General features: G+C 44.0%; 1 protein-coding gene across 3 annotated transcripts in view; it reads left to right on the forward strand.

The window, feature by feature from the left end:
* The window catches only part of OXR1 (oxidation resistance 1), a 712,646-nt gene that overhangs the window by 618,911 nt on the left and 81,129 nt on the right, over positions 1–12,606 (forward strand). Inside the window, exon 1 of one of the 3 annotated variants that reach the window (XM_073679766.1) lies at positions 7,059–7,325. The exons of the other annotated variants lie outside the window; for them this stretch is intronic. Within the exon in view, the coding sequence (XP_073535867.1) occupies positions 7,157–7,325 (169 nt within the window). The 5' untranslated portion in view covers positions 7,059–7,156. Of the gene's footprint in view, positions 1–7,058; positions 7,326–12,606 lie in introns of those variants that run through there. 3 annotated transcript variants of the gene reach the window in all.

Genomic DNA, 12,606 nt, shown 5'->3' on the forward strand with positions numbered 1-12,606 from the left:
TAATGTAGTATGAGCGTTTATCAGGCTCCTAATAATGTTTTGTATCATGCTGTTATTACACGTAACTGTTAGTGCAGGGTGTGAAAAAAACATGTTTTATCCCGGGACTTGTGTCCCCGAGCTGTCACTCAAACCAGCGTGTGCAGGGAGGATGAAAAGGGGGGATTCTCTTTTTACTCCCTGCACACGCTAGTTTGTTAATAACACATTGTGCACACTGTCAGGGGGAGGAGAAAGCGGGATTTTCTTTTTCCTCCCTGCACACACTGGTTTGTCAAGAACACAACATGCACACTGTTAGGAGGAGGAGAAGGCGAGATTCTCTTTTTCCTCCCTGCACACCCTGGTTTGTCAATCACACAATGCGCACACTGTCAGGAGGAGGAGAAGGGTAGATTCTCTTTTTCCTCCTTGCAGACGCTGGTTTGTCAATAACACATTGCGCACACTGTCAGGAGGAGGAGAAAGCAGGATTTTCTTTTTCCTCCCTGCACACGCTTTGTCAATCACACAATGTGAACACTGTTAGGAGGAGTAGGCGGGATTCTTTTTCCTCCCTGCACACGCTGGTTTGTCAATCACACAATGTGCACACTGTCAGGAGGAGAAGGGGGATTCTCTTTTTCCTCCCTGCACACGCTGGTTTGTCAATCACACAATATGCACACTGTCAGGAGGAGGAGGAGGGGGAGTCTTTTTCCTCCCTACACATGCTGATTTGTCAATCACACAATGTGCATACTGTCAGGAGGAAAAGGGGAATGCTCTTTTTCCTCCCTGCACATGCTGGTTTGTCAATCACACAATGTGAACACTGTCAGGAGGAGGAGAAGGGGATTCTCTTTTTCCTCCCTGCACATGCTGGTTTGTCAATCACACAATGTGCACACTGTCAGGAGGAGGAGAAGGGGGATTCTCTTTTCCCTCCCTGCACATGCTGCTTTGTAAATCACAATGTGGACACTGTTAGGATTCACCTTTATTTAAAGTATGACTGACCATTGAAAGAAGTGGATGAGAATCAGTGTGTGACTGCAAGTATGAAAATTGCAAAGTCCGTAGAATTAAAAGAGATGCCCATTACTCGGAAAGCCCCTTTTCAACTACTATATCCCCCCCACATAAAATGATAACAGCATATACCCACCTCCAGTGCCATTTCAGCGGTGCCTGGTCTCCCGGGGATCATGTGAAGTTGAGCCCAGCAAGCAATCACTCTTACTTCCTTCTGAAGAAACTGACATCTGGGAGAAGTAAGAACATGTTGCTGCTTTCTGACTTCCTCCAGATATGGCTGCAGGGCTCCCATGACAAATATCACGCGAGCCCTGGGAGACCAGGCGCCGGAATAGCTGGAACAGCATCGAAGGTTAGTATAGGCTGTTTTTATTTTACATGGGGACTATAGTAATTGGTAATCGAGAAGGGGGTGTACGAGAAGTGGACAACCCTTTTAAATGGGTATTCTATATTGTATAAAATTAGGCTTATTTTGTTCTTTTTCCCTGCACAGCAGAGCTCCAGGCAATGTGCTGTGCAGGGTAACTGCAGCATCCACATGAATGGCTCTGGACAGTGGGCAGCTGTGAAAAGTGTTTTTGCGCTAAATCAGTGGTGCAGCCCCCTTCATTAGCGGAATCGGCGAAGGTTTCCTGATACAGCTCAATATATGAGGCTATGTCCTAGCGATAAGCCATCACTTTATGAGATGGGAATACCGCTTTACATTCCTTGTAACGTCCATTACCTTATTTCTGAGCTTGGAGTGGCAGACATTCCAGTAACGTCGGGCAATAAAACTAGGTCTAAGTAATGAAATGAAAAGGTGATTTTTTTCTACCTTTTTACTGTATAAAACCCTTCTTGGAGGAGTTAGACCTGTCCTTCAATTACTTGCAATCGTCTCTAAGCAGCGCAGCGCTCTCAGTCTTCTCTTCTTGCCGTGTCAGCAGTAAGAATAGGAACTAATATAAAATTGTGAGTCTGGCTGTCACTCTCATCCATAGTCAATGCTCCCGGGGTTTGACCAAACTGCCATATTGCTTCCATTATCCTTTCTAACGTACATACACATAGTGGGAACACGGCAGAGCTGAGCCCTGGCTTTTACAGAGTCTGCCTTCGTTCTACTTTACTTTAAAGGGGTATTTCCTTCTACAAGATCCTATCCCAATAACTAGTAGGTGTAATAATAATATTAGCAAATACCTCCAATTAGAAATATTATATAGTTCTTCTGATTCGCTATGTCACTTACCCCATGTGCAGGGCATTGCAGTAGCTTACGACCACTAACAACTAACTGTCACTATTTGAAGACCCCCCTAGCCTGTCATATCATAACTGTACTCCCGTGAAGGTCAGACTGTGGCTGCGGTTCATAGAAGACCGTGATTTTCTTGTGGTATTGCTGTATATAGCAAAAGCAGAGCGGAAGAGAAGCAGTTGCTCTGTCGCTGTGACGTCAGCAGAAGCCACAGAGCCGCCGGCAGCAGCGGTCAGTAACTGCTCTGTGCCGGCAGAGATCGGCAGCGGGCACAACAGGCAGGTAGCAACTACCTGCCTGTTAGATCTTATGCCCATAGTAGAAAAAATAACTTCATCCCGTATAACCCCTTTAATGATGGATGAAATCTTTTAACTTCCCTTACATTACCCTAGAGTTCCCCTTTAATTACATTGCACTGGATACAACCCCATCCCCCGGGAGGCTGTCATTTGTAATGAAGTCATGCTGGAGCATGAGGGGAATCTGCAGAGAATGTGTGACATGTACACCATGCTGCAGGAAAGAAGCCTCAGTGTTTTCTGCGTTCCTCGGGATTGCTGGCAGCCGGGTTGTCGTGATTTCTTAGGAATTCTCAATAGGGCTCATTCATAAACCAGTGAAGCGCAACCAACCCGATTCACTCCGCGCAGTTTTTCCTTGCACATCACAGCTAATTTCTTACATTACCAGCTATAAATGTTTGTCTGCGGATTAGGAGCGTGCCCGCGGCTGGTGTTTATTTTGGCCAAGAAACAGTAAACTTCACGCTACCTTGTTTACACCTAACAAACTGTATTCTGGGTAGATGACAAAGTATCCAGAATGTCACACTGCAGGCGTATACTAAAATGTAGGTAAAGTAGCAATGGATTATCCATGTATATACAGCAATTACTAAAGGGATATTACAAAATATTTTCTATGTACGAGATCTATCTAAATGAGGGCGAAGTCACACTGCCGTATAAATTGGATTGAGATTGGATCGTAATGCTCGGACTGGCCGGCGGCTCTCCCCACCTGAGCGTGAAAATTGCATGGAAATATATGAAGCGGTCATGCTCAGGTCGGGACAGCTGCCGACCAGTCCGAGCATTGCGATCCGATTTATACGGTCTTCTGACCGCATCCTAAGCAAAATTAAAGCACCAGCAGTGGGTGCAGACCCCTAGATACCCCCACATGTATACTTCAAAAAAAGAAGATCTGCACATAATTATGTGACGTAAATAGACAATGTATTTGCCTATGTACATGGACAAATACATAGGCTGCGATTCATCAAAGCTTTCATGCTAGAAAATGCTTTGAAAAGTTACAAAATTTTCGCTCAACTTTTGCCTTTTTCACTTTCAGTTTTGCACAAATGGGACGGGACGGGACGGTGTGTGGCTCCATCCGCCCGTCACATTCAACATAAGTGCCGGCGTTTCTTAGGACAGTCCTGGACTGGAGTAACATTTCTGACAAGGTGCACGCCACTAATAATATCTGCTGAATTCATTAAACGGTGCGCACCTTTTGCTGGATTCAGCACATCTGTCACGCAAGGTGTGGGAAAGACTTAGTGCAACACAAAGGGAAGAGGGAAAGGGAGCCCAGACTCTAGGGAAAGGGGGGAGTGGAGACCTCCTGGCTGATAGGGTAATATTCTATCACCAAATGTCTCTATATTGGCTCTTCACCAATCGCCGCACGCATTCCTCGCCCTGGGTTTCTCTGGCGTTTGGCTAAGGCTATGGAAGGGAGGAGATGAGCACTAGTCGATCCCCACTGAACACTAAAGACAACAAAGGAGGACAAACAGGGGGAAATTGCTTAGCTTTAGAAGACTCCAGATAAAAACACACACATTCTCAAGCTCCAGAGAGGAAGAAGTACTGCTCTTGCTAAAGTCTTCACAAGGAGTAATGAATATCTTCGGCACCTCCCTCTGGAACTCAGCAGGTTTATACACCCAGGCCAGGGTGTTAATTAGCCAGAGGAAAGTATCCGCTGGGTCCTAGAGACAGCCTCTAAAAGAATGTGTCTGCATTGCCAAACGTAGAGATCTCCTGTAAGCCACTGTCTGTCACTTCTGACACACACGTGACAGCATCTTACTCCAGCGAGCCCTTCATTAAGAATGGCGTACGCAATGCTCGTCTTACTAAATCGGCCCCATAGTCTTCACATTTTGTGGATTTCTGGCTTTCTTTTTTTGAATGTCTATTTATCTTTCTAAACTTGCAATCAAAAGGAAATCCTTTCCCCCAGCGTTGCAAATCAGGCCTATTATAAAAATTACAAACTTTCTGCTGTTTGCAATAGACCAATTAAACAAGATCAATGTGCGTAGATCAACAACTGACATAACAAGAGGTTTCTCCAAATTTATCACGAAGTGCCACTTTATTCAACCCTTTCGTGACAGTGGTCTTTAGTATTTGGTAGAGCACTTCTTCTGGCTGTTATAACCTGCTGCAAACATGAAGCATAGCCAGACACCTCTGGCAGCTTTATTGAGGTATTTTATCCATTTCTCATGTACAATAGTCTCCAGATCACTAATATTCTTGGGTTTGGTGCTGCAGCCACCTTCTTCAACTATCACCAAAGATTTTCTATGGGTTTCAAGTCAGACGACTGTGACGTCCGCTCCACAATCTTGCAGGTATTCTTCTTAAACAAACCCTGGGTGGACTTTGAACTATGCTTTGGATCGTTGTCCCGTTGGGTTGGAAGGTCCAGTGACACCCAAGCTTCAGCTTTCTCCCAGAAGGCATGTTGTTTCATCTAGGATTTCTTGATAGTTATCAGGTGATGGAGAAAAACTATATTTCAAAATTCAGGTTACTGCTATAAAAATCCAATTTTCAGGTATATTCATGCAGATCTTCAATTCTCCTATTATTCACCGGTCTCAGCTCCAGGGCTGGTTCCTGCTCCCATACCCTATGGCCGCCATCCTTTTCTGTGCATCATGACGCGTTTCACAAGTCACCCAGTGACATCATCACCCAAGACCTTTTAAGGCTGACTCAGACACCTACGTGTGTCTGAGTATTCAATACGTTTTGTATCCAATTACCATTTTCCCTGGAATTTGACTCTCAACGAGATCGCTCTGCTGCAATCATCTCTGTAAATTCTAGTTCATTTACTTCCTGGCTCAGACCTGCTGTTAACCCTTTATCTGCTGTAAGCATAACAAACTTTTCTCTTGAGCTGTTCACACTACAAACGCTGCTGCCACAGGCTGGGCTTCAAAGAAGAACGTGATGTGTACCATATACTCCATTACTAATGTATTACCTCATATAAAATAAGTGATGAAATGATTGCAGGTTCAAGTCCCCTATGGGGACTAAAAAAATACAGTATCAAATTTTAAAAAATAAAATAAAATAAATAAAATAAAAAACAAAATTAATTATGTCACTTATTCCCAAGTTAAAAAATAAAGAAATTTAAAAGAATTTCGAACATTCAGTAAAAGTCCGATCTATTAAAACATAAAATGATTTAACCCATAGAGAGATAAATTAAAGGTAAAAATTGCAATAAAATGCAAAAAAATATGTTGCATGTAAAATAATACATAAAATGTCATCTCCCCACTTAATAAAAAAAGCCATACAATCCAAAAAAAAAAATAAAAAAAAGTTAAACCAATTTTTTTTTATTTTAAAAAGTTCCAAAATGTTTTAATCAACTAAAATAATGTAAAAAAATATATATACAAGTTTGGTATCGCTGTAATCGTACGAACCGGGAGAATCATATTTCCAGGTCATTTTTATTGCAAAAAGAACCCCAGAAAAAAAACTCCAAAAAAACAAAGTCGAAGTGAGTTTTAACTGCATTCGGAAGTTGTTTAGTACATGGTGAAATGAATGGCGCCATCCAAAAATACAATGTGTCTAGCAATGAAGATCGAAAATGAAAACTGCCTGGGGGTTATAACTATTTATTACTGGGATGTTCCCAGGGACAATTACTGGAAGACACTTTCTCCCTGCGGATCAGTCCCTGGCTGGAGGCCTCTGCTCGCTATTTGCATAGACAGTGCTGTTTGCATGTTTCCCTTTGACGCCGCAGATTTCACAGGTCACCTCCCGGCTACACCCAGCTCAGCTTGTGGACTTCAAACATTTTTTTTCTAACAAAACTCTCCCCCTAAAATCGTCTACAATGGTATCTTCTGAGTTGTAAAATCAACGCACGTGGAATCTTTCACTTTTAGAAATAGGTACGGGACGGGTGGAAACGGGGTCAATGATCACACAAGTGTGCGCAGCAACCGCCTACCCCCCCACCCCGAAGAGTATATCTGTGGTATCGGCTGTGTGTGTCAAAACAAATACAATAGGGATTTTCCACTTTCAAAAATAGGGGTAATGGATAGATGACTATAGAAGGCAATATAGGGGTGCTAAGACTCATAACAGTTTGCTGCAATCCACCCCCCCCCAATCATATGGAGGTGGTATCTTCTCTGTATGGAAACAACCGCAAGTGGAATTTCTCACTTTTAAAAATAGGGGTGATAGCTCTATGACTAATAGTAGGCAATCTAGGGGTGAAAGACTCACACAAGTGTCTGCTGTAATCCACTCCGCCCCCCCGATCGTATGGCGGTGGTATCTTCTCTGTATGAAAATAACCGAAAGTGGAATTTGTCACTTTTAAAAATAGGGGTGGTGCGAGGATGATTAGGGAAGTTGTTCTGTAGTTATTGGGGGTCCATGTAAACACGCTGCGCATGAGAGCAGACGTCCTATCACAGGGCAGCCCGGTCTGGGGGCGGGGCGTGTGAGGGGAGGTGGCGACTTGCAAAAAAAAAGTTTTGAGATAAGTTTTACCTCAGGGAGTGAGAGTGACAGTAGGTCGCAGGCCGGGGGCGCCATGGACTACCTGACCGGCATCACCGGGAGGAGCGGCCGCGTCCTGAAGGGCACCGCCAACCGCCTGTGGCTGGGGATGCGGGAGGTGCACTTCCAGGACTACCTGAAGGAGGGAGTCGGGCACGGGGAGAGTCCGCCGTCCAGCCCGGAGTACTGCCCGCAGCTCTCAGGTCAGGCAGTACGGAGTGGTCTGCTGGCACTTGTAGTGCTGCTGGGGGCGAGGACGTGTGTTGTGGTGGAGGGTGTGCACCATATGGCAGCACACACGCTGCGCAGAGGAATGTGGAGCTGTCGCCCATGGCAACCAATCACGGCGCTTCTCTCATTATTTCAAAGGGCCTGCGTAAGTGAGAAGTGGAATCTGATTGGTTGTCGTGGATTCATCGTCCTGACCACAGGCAATGACATAGGGATCAGGCAGAAACGGATCAGCTGCAGCTCCGCAAGTGTGAACAGGGGCATGTGCTGTGTGTAGGCAGAAACGGATCAGCAGCAGCAGTTCTGCAAGTGTGAACAGAGGCATGTGTTGTGTGTCTGTTCTACCTGTACAGCGGCATCATGTTCCACTTTACAGCCCTTATCTGTCTATCTAGTATCTCACATTTATCTTGTATCTTTCTAATCTTTGCCTCTCTGGCCCCTTGGGGCAGGTTCACCGTGTGCTCGGCCTGCTCGGAGCTGCTGTATATGTGGACTGAAGTGACTTGTAGACTTTTCACCAGTCCATGTTTTCTCAGGTTTTACTTCCCTTTTTTTAACACTTCTTCTAAGTTCCCACCATGAGTTTTTGGCCCTCTGTATTTTCACTCAGCCAAAAAACCTGCAGCGTCTTCCAGTCCCAGCAAAGTGCCTGGGATGTATAGAAATCTCCGCCCGCTGTGCTTTGTGTTTGCTGCGGTGCGTGTTACACATCCACAGCATGTCCGCATGCCTCGTGGGTACGCTGAGTATTATGTGCAGATTCTGCGGGTAGAATGGCATTAGGCTACATTCCCACGACAAGTTTTTTTACGCTGCGTATTTTAAAAAAAAAAAAAAAATGCAAGCAATTTATTTTACCAGAAATGGTGCAGAAAATCTGCTGCATCAAAACTCACCAAAAGCTCATTGTGGGAACGTAGCCTTAGATGCGAAAAATCTGCCTCAAATACTCATTGTGAGACTGTAGTCTAAGGCTATGTTCACACACATTGTTTTTTTTTCCTGCTGCTAACTTTTCTCGGACAAAAAAAGCCCGCACGTATTTGCTGCGTATTTTTGACCACCTATTACTTCCTATGGGTGAAAAAAAACGCAGCAAATATGCGCTTTTCTGCTGCAGAAACGGTGAAAGAAGTGACCTGCTTTATTTTCCAAATATGCAAGAAAATACGCAGCAGACAAAAAGCAAAGTGTGTGAACAGAGAATCCTGGTTTCTCAGACTTTGTTGGTACCACTAGACGCAGGTGAAAATTTGCATAAAAATCTGCTGCAAAATACGACGTGTGTGAACATAGCCTAAGGGTATGTTCACATCTTGAGTTTTTTTTTCTTTTCCCCTGACTAAATTTGAGCACTGCAGCATGTGAATTATTTTATTGATTTTCGCCCCCATTAAAAACGCCTATACTCGCCTCCCGTGCCGGCGCCATTCCAGCGGTGTCCGCACTTGCGTTCCTGGGGCTCACGTGCGTTTACGTCACATGAGCCCTGCGCCCAAGTGGACAACTCCTTTAAGGCTGTGTGCCCACAATGCGTTTTTTAAGCGTTTCTGCAGCGGCAAAAACGATGCAGAAACGCTTAAAAACGCATGGTAGAAGGTCTGCCATGTCCCCAATGATAATCCGCATGTGCTGTACACATGCTGCGGAAATTTCTGCTGCGGATTATCATTGCGGAAAGAAACGCAGCACTACCAATTATTTTGCGGAAGTGCTGGGTTTTCGCCGCCATTGACTTGCATTAGAACGCATGTATTCCGCTTCACTAGATAAGCACATGCGGAATACACGTGTTCAATGTGCGGATGGTACCCGGGTCCGGAGGAGAGGAGACTCCTCCAGACCCGGGTACCATAGAACCTGTAAAAAAAAATAATAAAATTAAAAAATGAATGTATACTTGCCTTCTGATGGCCCCTGGTGCGCTCCTCCTCTCATGCCGGCAGATCGCGATGGACTGAAAGACCTGCACTGACGTCATAGTCATTTGACGGGTCACGCGATGCTGACATCGGCAGGTCCTTCAGTGTACCGCTGCCGGAAGCCAGGACGGAGGGAAGCAAGACACCGGGGGCCATCGGAAGGTAAGTATAGATTTATTTTTAACCATTCTTTTACTGTCACACTATATAAATCCATTCCGTTTGCATGGATTTATATAGTGTGAGCAAGTTGACAAGCACTTCCCAAGTGATGCTAAAATCGCGTGGAAAGCGCTTGTCAACCCGCATGCGGAAATGCATGTGAAGAACGCTTCATATCCACATGTCCCTGGCAGGAAAAACGCATGTACAATCCGCATGCATTTTTTCTGCCAGGGAGATGCAGAAACGCTCAGGAAAAATCCGGAGTATTTCTGCATCGTGGGCACATAGCAATGCAAAAAACACAGCCTGACATTTCTGCTACTTTTTTTCAGAGAATAAAACTAACTTTATTGACTTGTGCTGTAGACAAATCACACGTAATCTGCCTGATCTACGCGACTATCTGCTTCATTTTTATTGCCGAGACTGAAGGTTTTGGCTGCAGGGGAAAAAAACTGTGTAAAAAGGCCACCTAGCCTTAGATGTGCCAAAAAACATAGTTATACACTTCTTTTCCCAATTATTTACAATGGGAGACATATGCAAACAGCAGCCTGTTTTCAATATGTGTAAAATGTGTTGTCTTGTTGTTTTCATTAAAAGCTAATTGAGAAAAGACTTAAAGGGGTATTCCCATCTCCAAGATCCTATCCCAATATGTAGTAGGTGTAGTAATAATATTAGCAAATACCTCCAATTAGAAATGTAGAATAGTTTTTCTGATTCGCTATGTCTCTTTCCTCATGTGCAGGCATTGCAGAACCTTAGGTATCCATGGTAGAAGACCTGCCATGGTCCCCAATGATAATGCGCATGTGCTGTGCACATGCTGCGGAAATTTCCGCTGCGGATTATCATTGTGGAAAAAAACGCAGCACTACCAATTATTTTGCGGAAGTGCTGTCTTTTCGCCGCCATTGGCTTGCATTAGAACGTGCCAATTCCGCAAGACTGCATCTGTACTTGCATAATTGGCGCGTTCTAATGTGCGGATGGTACCCGGGTGTGGAGGAGAGGAGAGTCTCATCCACACCCGGGTACCCAAAAAGCTGTAAAAAAAAAAAAAAAGAATAAAATAAAAAAATATTATATTCACCTTCCGACGGCCCCCGGTCTCCTTACCTGTGCTTGCCTACAGATTGCGCAGGACTGAAGGACCTGCTTTGATGTCAGTCATGTGACGGCAGGTCCTTCAGTACAGCGTACCACGATCTGCCTACCACGATCTGCCGGCAGCCAGCACAGGAGCGCTGCAGGGGCCATCGGAAGGTAAGTATAGGTTTATTTTTTTGACATTCTCTCGGGTCACACTATATAAATCCATGCTGTTTGCATGGATTTATATACTGTAGTGTGACCGAGTTGTCAAGCACTTTCCAAGTGATGCTAAAATCGCTTGGAAAACGCTTGACAACCCGCATGCGGAAATGCATGTGAAGAACGCGTCACTTCCGCTTGTCCCTGGCAGGAAAATGCATGTACAATCCGCGTGCGTTTTTTTCTGCCAGGGAGATGCAGAAACACTCATTAAAAAATCCTGAGCATTTCTGCATCGTGGGCACATAGCCTTAAGCTGGGTCTGTGTCAGGCTCCCGATGCTCCCCGCCTCAGACATGCAGAGGATTCCTCTATCCCTTCATTTTTTTTGGATTGGGAGGAATGTTTCACCCTATGTTTTGATCGCAATGTAGCTTTAGCTTTCTTTCAGTGTGTGCACAGCAGTTTTGTTATCTGTGGAGGTAGTGTGTGTGTGGTCATTGCTCTCAGTAGTGATAACCCCTCCTGATTGACTGGGTCCTAATGTTTGCCTGACATGAAGGTCACTCTTGGCCTCCGGCTTGTGGCCATGATGCAACTCTCTCCTGATGTATTATTCATATATATATATATATATATATATATATATATATATATATATATATATATATATATATATATAATAATAATATAATTTTACAAATACAGTGGCTTGTAAAAGTTTTGGGCACCCCTGGTCCAAATTACTGTTATTGTGAACAGTTAAGCAAGATGAAATGATCTCTTAAACGCCTAAAGTTAAGGCTTACACATTTCCTTTGCATTTTAGGCAAAAAAAATATATATTTTTTTTACATTTTAAAAATTACAAAAAGGAAAGTGGTCTGATGCAAAAGTTTGGGCACCGTTGGAGATTTGTGTGCTCAGATAACTTTGACCAAGATTTCGGACCTTAATTAGCCTGCTAGGGTTATGGCTTGTTCACGATCATCGTAGGGAAAGGTCAGGTGATGCAAATTTCCCAGCTTTATAAAAACTCAGCTTCCTCTAACCTTGTGCCACAAAAACAGCAGCCATGAGTTTTTCTAAGCTGCTGCCTAGCACTCTGAAAATGGTGGAGGCCCACAAGGCAGGATAAGGCTATAAGAAGATGGCAAAGTGTTTTCGAGTTGCCCTTTCCTCAGTTCGAAATGTAATTAAGAAATGGCAGTTACCAGGAACAGTGGAGGTCAAGATAAGGTCTGGAAGACCAAGCAACATTTCAGTGAGAGCTGCTTGTAGGATTGCTAGAGAGGCAAATCAGAACCCCTGCTTGACTGCAAAACACCTTCAGAAAGATTTAGCATACTATGGAGTTGTGGTACATTGTCCTACTGTTCAGAGACACCTGTACAAATATGGCCTTCATGGAAGAGTCATCAGAAGAAAACCTCCTGCATCCTCACCATAAAGTTCAGAGTCAGAAGTATGAAAAAGAACATCTAAACAAGCCTGATGCATTTTGGAAACAAGTCCTGTGGACCGATGAGGTTAAAATAGATCTCTTTGGCCACAATGATCAAAGGTACGTGTGGAGAAAAAGGACACAGAATTTCAAGAAAAGAACATCTCGCCAACAATTAATCATGGGGAAGGATCAATTATGCTTTGGGGTCGTGTTGCAGCCAATGGCACGGGGAACATTTCACGGGTAGAGGGAAGAATGGATTCAATGAAATTTCAACAAATTCTTGATGCAAACATAACACACCATCTGTAAAAAAAAAAAAAAAAAAAAAAAAAAAAGTTGAAAATAGGATGTCTTCTACAAATGGTTAATGATCTTAAACAAGTCATAATCTGCAATATACAACCTCAAAAGGCGCAAGCTGAAGGTTATACAATGGCCCTCACAGTCCCCTGATCT

The sequence above is a fragment of the Phyllobates terribilis genome, unplaced genomic scaffold, assembly GCF_046119375.1.
Source record: "Phyllobates terribilis strain yellow unplaced genomic scaffold, ASM4611937v1 Scaffold_4__5_contigs__length_816908805, whole genome shotgun sequence".
Lineage (NCBI taxonomy): Eukaryota > Metazoa > Chordata > Amphibia > Anura > Dendrobatidae > Phyllobates > Phyllobates terribilis.